The sequence below is a fragment of the Brassica napus genome, chromosome A2 (genome assembly GCF_020379485.1).
Source record: "Brassica napus cultivar Da-Ae chromosome A2, Da-Ae, whole genome shotgun sequence".
NCBI classification, from domain to species: Eukaryota; Viridiplantae; Streptophyta; class Magnoliopsida; order Brassicales; family Brassicaceae; genus Brassica; species Brassica napus.
Genome location: NC_063435.1, coordinates 14942722 through 14951209, shown reverse-complemented (window position 1 = coordinate 14951209; position 8488 = coordinate 14942722). Strand labels below are relative to the sequence as shown.

Here is an 8488-nt window from a genome sequence, read left to right as displayed (position 1 = left end):
CTAGAAATGGTTCAGCTAGATATTGTAGGATCTCGTAAAGATCCCTGGCCTGATTTTCTAGGTTCTTGCTGCTCACAAACTGTTCTACGAACTTGTATTTAGGGTAGGTGATATACCACTGCATGGCGGGTCTGGTTCGAGTTGAGCCGATAACCTTTCACATGGTAGCTTCTTGAAATTCCTTTTGGATAGCTATTGTAAGCATATGTTATTTTTACTGTGCCACATGATTATCTGGGTTACTCGTTCTGCTATACATCCTCATGTTTGCGTAATACTAGTTCCCCCTCCTTCTGGTGCTAAATTGTTAAGGTAAATTTGTGCATAATCTTTGTGATACTACATAAAAAGGAATTGAGCAGTAAAGACACAAGATTCAAGGATCAAATATCGATTTTATTGATCAAATATCGATTTTATTGATCAAGAGAGTCGGGACTACAACATATTTGTTAAGGGACCCTAGTTCTAACTGCCTAAATTTATAGTCGAAGTCTTGAATAGTCGATTCCTTGTTTCAAGATTTGAACCTTCTTTTATAGGTTGTCCTTGGTCGAAAATTATTTAGGTCCTTACATATCCTGAAATATGCAAACACCCCAACCCCCCCCCCCCCCCCCCCCCCCGTAAAACCCAGGCCCATGAGCCAGAAATCTTTGAGGCAGAAGAAGAAAGCCGACTTCCTGCTCTGAAGCAAGAGGAATGGTTTCATGGATTAATTATCCCCAACAATTAACAACTAAGGGGGCAGATTTTTTTAATCTCGATTAGGGTCTTTGATAGACACATAATAGCCCTGGTGTCCATTGGTTTTTGGTTTTTGATTTGAATTTATTTTGTTATTTCGTAAAACCTAATCAACGAAATAAACAAATGAACATAAAAACTTTGACTTTTAATTTTCAGTCATTAAAAGCATCAGCTTTTGTGTAGACGCCTTAATACACCAAGTTGTGTTTGATTTTCTTTTTAAATCCCAAATTTTGTTGACAGAGCAAAATTAGACATACCGTTAAGTAAGCTAACCGAACTTAAGAACACAGTTAATTAGTTGTTTGAAACCATGGTTAAACTAAAAATGTCGTTTTGTAAGCTTTATTTTGAACAAGAGAAAATAATCATAAAAAGCCTAACTTGTAAAATTTTAGCCATTAAAAGCACCAACTTTCATTTAGATAGTTTAAAGCACCAAGTTGTGTTTGTCTTTCATTTTTAATCTTGAACTTATGTTGACCGAGACAAATTAGAAACATTGTAAAGTGATTAACAAAACATAAAACAAGTTTAGTTAGTCTTTAACAACTACGGTTAAGCAATTTTTCTGTTTTACTCTCATTTTAAATCTTGAACTTGTTTTGATTGAGCCGAATTGGACACACTATTAATTAGATTAACATAACTTAAAATAGATTTAATTAGTCATTAATAAGTATTAAGAAAGTTTTCCCTGATCAAATAATGTTTATATAATTAATTAATTATACATTAATTTATAAAACATATGTGTAAAAATAATGTTTCGATAACCAAAATTTATATAGTTAATTATAAGTAATTTAAAAAAATATCATCATAAAATCATTTTGATATCAGGCAAGACAAGGTATGATAAGTCTAATGTCTTGCTAAAATAGAGACGGAAGAAAACAAACAAAACACTAGGAAACAATAAATGTACATATTGTATAATTTAAAGTATATTTAATTACTTATATAAATATTATTTGATCAATGTATAATTAGGTTTTTTTTTTGGAAAATGAAAACCTATTCTATTACTCAAACTTGAGGTTGTCTTGATAACCAGACCGGAATAGAACAACCAATAAAATAAAGATCTCTATAGAAAGACCTCGCATTCCTATCTGAAGAGCTTGAAATATGATTTTGCGCTCGTGGAATATGAATGATCTTGAAGTCTAGAAAGCAGATTTCTAAAGTCTCTATCCTCTCTAATTCTTTTTGCAAAGCTTGGCCAAGCATGAGACTCCTTAATCATGGCGATCAGATCTTTGCAATCCGTTCCAAAGCTCTCACATATTTAATGCTGGAGCATACCATCACCTATCGTAGTGCTTCCACTTCTGAATACTAGAGTATAATTAGTTAACCATTGAATAAATTAAAGTAAAAATAGTTTACTTAAGGACATGTTTAATTTGGCTTAATCAACAAAATTTTGAAATTTATACTATTAAAGCAGGATCATATTGTTTTTTTTACCTTAACATGTCCTTTTTACCTTAACATGCCTTTTTCTTTACTAACATTACATGTTTCATTAAGGGCAATCAAGTAATATTAATAACACATCTATATTGGGTAATTTTTTTCGGATTCAATCCACATCAGATCTCTTTTGGGCCATTTGGGCCGATTAAGAAATCATATCTAATTCTCACTTTTTTTTTCTTTGGGCCATTGAGTCCAAGTTTAAATAATTTTTTTTTCAAATAATTCTTAATTTTTTTTAAAAATATAATTTAATCATTCATAAAAAAAATTGAATTTTTTCATTGAAAAGTATAAATCTTTATTAAAAGTATATAATTTTTTTTATTAAAATATTTACCACATAATAAAATTAATTTATCAGAGTTATACCAACTTAATTCATTAAAGAAATAAAGTTTAATTTTTTAAACATAAATAGTCATTTAAAATAAAATACGATAAATAAAGATAAAAAGTTTAAGTATTTTATAAAATAAACACAAATATATGAAAATATGACATTTACTAAATATTTGTCAATTAAAAAAATAAAAAATAAATCCGCGCTTTGAAAGCGCGGGTCAAAATCTAGTTTAAATTATAAGTCAAACATAATTTGGTGTTTTAAGTTGTCCATGCAAAATTAATGCTTGAAATAGCCAAAAAGTTTTTTTTAAAACAATTATATATGTCCATTTTCCCGATGAAATCTACGTTAGTTCTGATCCAAACTGAAATCAACCAACCAAAACCTATATGATTAAACCAACACGGAACATTTTTCTGTCAAAGAAAACACATCAAATATTTTTTGATAAGATTCTTGAGAATGATATAAATAGCGAAAAATATCATTAGTACGAAAGGATAAATTATCAAATCTCACATAAAATATTAAATCCATTTTTTAATTAAAAAAATTCCAAAAAATTAAAAAATTGATAATTATAGTTACAAAACAAAGTACTTTAATTACTACTAAGGTTAAAATATATATAGATTGCATTGAAATTCTAAAATGATATTATTTATGTTACAAGATATAAATATTAAATAATCTAAAAAACAATGATAAATCAAATTATATTTGCTATCCATTATCTTTGAGATGGAAAGTTTAGGCTAAACGTTCGCCACCTTTTCAGCTTTCAGAAAAAAAAAAACGTTCACTACATCACAGCTATATTTAAGCTATGACAATGGATGAGTCGGGTGTATCAATGTGTTTCCTAATGAGATTTTAAGCTTTTCTAGTTGTATTTGCGCTTTCAGATAAATAAAAAGGTGTAGATGATAAATGTTGACAACACACTCCGGAGTTACTTAGAGGAAAGTTATGTACTAACTGTGTTATTGTACTGGGCCTCGACCTGTTCGGGTGGGCGGCAGATCCGACTATCTGCTACACTAAAGTTTCCCACTACCTGACAATTTCTTCTGATTCTACAAATCTGTTTAGAATTTGGTTTAAGAAGAAATGAAATAGAATCGGGACTATACTAAAGTGATCGCGATCATTCATTTTTATAAATAAAAAAAGATCTGGTTTTGTTGGAACGAAATCGAAACTTTAAAGGGATAAAAAAGATCCAATACAAATAAGAGAAAAAAAAAACTCAATTGGGATTAATCTTCAGACAAAAGATCCCCAGAAGAAAACAACAACAAAGAAGCTTTAAAGACAAAATATCAGAACAGTTTCATGAACACTGCTTTATTCAAATTTCAAATATCAGACAAATTCTTGCTTTTTTGTTGGCAGGAATAGTCCTTTTCTTATCTTCTCAGGGTGTGAAGAATGTACTCAGCGTAAAGGTCCCTAGATGATTTCAAAAACAAATTTGGTCAAAACATATATAATTTTAACAAAAGGATAATATAAAATAAGAAAACATCGAAGGAAATAATAAGAAACGTTACATTGAGTACTGTATAGCTTCAACAGCAGGACCATTCGGTAGAAAATCATTTACAGCAACTTCCTTGTTTTCATTCTTCTTGTCTGTAAGATTTTCGGTTAAAGATTACACAGAAAAAAAGCAATGGTTATTTCCTAACGAGAAGAAACTAAAGATTGTATATATTAAAATATTAAGGATACAATCTTCAAAGAATCGCCGGATTTCAGTAAGACGATGAGGAGGAAGTTCTTTGATGTCAGTGTAATGCTTATACTCAGGATCATCAACACATACCGCAATGATCTTGTCATCTTTTTCGCCCTTTTTTACAAAACAAAAAAATACTCAAGAGTTACTCAGATTGCCTACACAAATTATAACCAAAAGGATCCTAACATTTTATAAAACAGAGATATGGATGTTACCTGATCAATCATGGGCATTAATCCAATAGCTCGGGCGCGCAGAAAACAACCTGGAAGTACAGGCTCCTGCATGCACAGAATCAATCAATCTCACTAAGAATATATTGATCCATATGGTTTATTTATTTTTGTGTGTGTGTTTGTGCTGAAGATAAGACTTAAAACCTGCATGATGACTAGCACATCCAACGGATCATTGTCTTCGCATAATGTGCGGGGAATAAAACCGTAGTTATGAGGATACACAACCGATGAATAAAGGATCCGATCAACCTGAGAGGACAAATCAAATTGTTACCAGATCATCATCTCCTTTTTACTCCAGGTTTTGTCTTCTTTTTCTTTTACCTTGATTAGTCCTGTCTTTTTGTCAAGTTCATATTTGACCTTGCTACCTTTTGAGATCTCAACAACCTGATTTCATTCAAAAACCATAAATGATTCATTTCAGATTATCTTTTGTGATCTTACCATCAATGGATTATCACATCATCAAGCATAAGACTTACCACATTGAAAATCACTGGAGCTCCAGGTCCTGCAGACAATTTTCATTTTCCCAAAAAATAATTTATAGTTAAAAAGACAGACAGGCTCAAAACACAATATGTTTATATATTTTTTTCTTAATCAAAAGGTAATTAGTGATTTATTACCGATTTCAAGATCATGCCATGGATGAGCAGCAACCGATCTCTTAGATAAAGATGAGAGGATCCTCTCGTTTAAACGTGGAGTTGGCTTCTGAAGCTTCCCAGACTGATTCTCTTTGACCTCTTCACTCATCTAATCAATAGCATTTCAAGAACACAAATCAAGATTCTGTGACTCGAGTTCTTTGAGTTCACCGCTAAATTAGGTCATGATCCTTAACCAGTGATGATGTATATGACTCAAAGATCTAACGTCAAAATCAAGATTCTACTACGATTAATCAACAAAACCTTATCACATTTTGCTATCCATCAACCATCGTCAACCTAAAGCATTAACGATCGAAAAGAACCAATAAAGTTTGAGATCTAAGAAGCAAACAAAAAGTCGCACCTTGGAATCGTTTAAAGAACAGAACAATCTTGCGGAAAGTAAGAAGAAAGAACAGTAAAGCGCGTGATCATCAACTGCGAGCCATGATGTTTATTTATAGAAAACGAGAAAACGGGTTAAATTCTAAATCAATTGTAATTGAAGTTATTAACAAGTCTAGATTAGTTAATCACCGTTCGATCTCTCTAATCATGGAGGGCCCACCGTAAAACACTAATCTCAGTGTCTGAACAATTCTCCAGCATACACGTGGCTCTCTCGCTTCAACTATATAAACTTAGTAAGAAAAACTAGAAAAAATATTTTATTTTTGTTACTGTGGCTATCAACATAATTTCGCCAGGAGAAGCTAGCTGTCGAGATGCAATCAGAGCGGCATTCGCGAAGCTTTTCTCGATGGTTATATTCGTTTTCGCTGGTCAAAGCTTCGGTATGTCTTATGGAAAGCTAACCGGCCACACCTTCTGGTCTAGTGGCTGCACTTTTGTCTCATGCATTTGCATTGTTCGTGGCGGTTTCTGTAAGAACAAACGTTTCAGGCGGTCATGTTAATCCTGCGGTTACATTTGGAGCTTTCATTGATGGAAGCATAACGTTGTGAAGAGCTATCCTTTGCTGGATTGCTCAATTACTCGGAGTAGTAGTGGCTTACTTATTGCTCAAGGTAAGTATTGATGGGATGGAGATAACAGCTTTTTCGTTCTCTTATGGAGTCACACCGTGGACGTAGTCGTATTCGAGATTGTTATAACGTTTGGGTTGGTTTACACGGTCTACGTTACAGCCGTGGACCCCAAGAAAGGTGACATTGGAATAACAAGTCCTTTAGCGATTGGACAAATCGCTAGAGCTAATGTTCTCGTTTGGTCGACCGTGGTCCATTTTGTAAGTGCAAGATGACATTACAATAGTACTGCAGAAAGTAAACTAAGAGACAAAACAACTATAAGCAACACTTAGGCTTTATTAGAAAACTTGTTAAACAATTTATTACAAAGCCTTGTTTATTCAGCTTTACACTTCTAGCGTTAATACCCTAACACACGCTACTGAAGGATTTCTAATCTACCCAAACCTGTCTCTCTTCAATCAAGTACTTCGGCAACTGCTTCAGCACGATCCAAAAACACTTCCAAGAGCTTATCTCTCTTCATAAGATCAGCCTCTGTGTCTCTGTCTCACTACAGACGAACTATAGCTATCTTATATTATTCTCCACGTTTTTGAAATCCTAGTCTCCAATGCAACATGGATATGAACATTTTCCATAACATTAAGTGCAACTTTTCTTTTCTTGTAATGCACTTATTTCTCTTCATTTAAGTCATAAACTTGCTCTCAAGTTATTTCTCTTTTCATATCTCCAATATAGTCTCTTTCTCTCCAAGTCTACACAACTCCAGCTCAACACCTTGAATCCACATAGTCTTCACCACTCAACACGACGTGTGCTTCAGCAACAACGCCAGCGACTAATTAAGGACGGACATCTTACATCTTCAATCTCTCTGATAGACCATGGATTTGACCCACTTTTACCCATAGTTTATAAGTGTTTTAACTCCTTATTATTATATTATAAAGTCAATTTTGTATATTTATAGGATCATGAGTGATTTGGAGAAAAGTGATGATTTGGAGTATTTTGGAGATATTTGGAGTAAGCACCCGAGATGACTATCGAGCACGACCATCGGTCGACATTGAAGAGGAATAATCGATCGATGTTCAAATCGTGACATCGATCGACAGCGAAGTGCGCAGAAAGCCCGTTTGGTCTCAGCCGACTTAGAGCCCAAGTCTTCACCTATTTACAAGATTACCCTTGACGAGTTTTAACCTAATTATATAAGCTTTGCCAACATGTTAGAGGCAAAGTGTGCTTTCCTATTTTACTGATTTCACAGCAAAGGTTTTCCAGGATTTTTAATAGATTAAAGAGAAGATCCAAAGAGATTTGTAATTGGAACTCCATTGATATCTATCTATAATGCAGTTTTTATACCTTAATGTTGTTATGAATTGCTTAGCCATGTCTGAGTAGTTTCCTTTGTTAGATTTAGGGTTTAAATAGGTTATGAGGGATTAGCCCCAACTATAGATTTCTAAGTTGTGATATTCATCTTTAGGATTGTCATTAATGCTTGTTTCTAGATTAGTTACCCATAACTTGCCCTAGGAGTTGTAGACATAAGCGATAGCTTGCATCTCACCATGAATCCGTCCTAACTGAGCTAAGATTGCTAGAGTAAGGCGAGAGCTAATCTAGGAATCTTAGTGATCATATTCAATCCGTGCATTAACGCTTGACCAAAAGCGTCGATCGATATTCCAATCGAATAATCGGTCGACGTTTCAACAAGTGTATTGATCGATATTCCTATAGAATAATCGATCAACACTGGTCAATAGACAACCTAGAAAGCGAAAGCCTAATGGTTTGTTATTAAGTGTTGAGCTCTATAATATCATGCATACAACTTATTAGACATCTGTAGGATTATAATCCTGACTACCTGAATAAAAGCCCTAATTCTAGCTACTTTCATCTAAGTACCAAAACCCCAATCAATCAATCGAGCAATTACTTTGCTCACAAACCTGCTATTTACATTTAAACATAAAATCAATCTAGCTTAACCAATATGATTAGATTTATTAGGTTCCCTAGCTCCCTATGAATTCAATCCCGAAGTACTACAACTGAACCTCTTATTTGAGAGAGTAATTTACTCCTTAGGGTAATTTGAGTGAGATCAAATTTGACGCTGTTGCCGGAGAGATTTGATCGCCTTATAGATTTAGTCTGGTTTAGTCTAGGTTACCTCTTAAGATACGCTGTGAAGACGTAGTTGATGTCGCCGTTGGTGGAGACGTAGTCATTAGTGTCACCAGTCCTGT

At 33.5% G+C, this 8488-nt stretch overlaps 1 protein-coding gene and 1 pseudogene across 1 annotated transcript; one reads left to right on the top strand and one right to left on the bottom strand.

Annotated features, from left to right (window-relative positions):
- Positions 1-3719: 3719 nt before the first annotated feature.
- Positions 3720-5711, bottom strand: LOC106423188 (soluble inorganic pyrophosphatase 1). Its single transcript, XM_013863972.3, has 9 exons — positions 5588-5711; positions 5197-5326; positions 5050-5078; positions 4889-4954; positions 4706-4813; positions 4541-4606; positions 4316-4436; positions 4135-4216; positions 3720-4033 (listed from the first exon to the last, which is right to left on the bottom strand). The coding sequence occupies exons 2-9, from the start codon at positions 5324-5326 to the stop codon at positions 3991-3993; spliced, it is 645 nt and encodes a 214-aa protein (XP_013719426.1). The 5' UTR covers positions 5588-5711; the 3' UTR covers positions 3720-3990.
- On the top strand, positions 5671-7113 carry LOC106412788 (annotated as a pseudogene).
- Positions 7114-8488: the final 1375 nt, after the last annotated feature.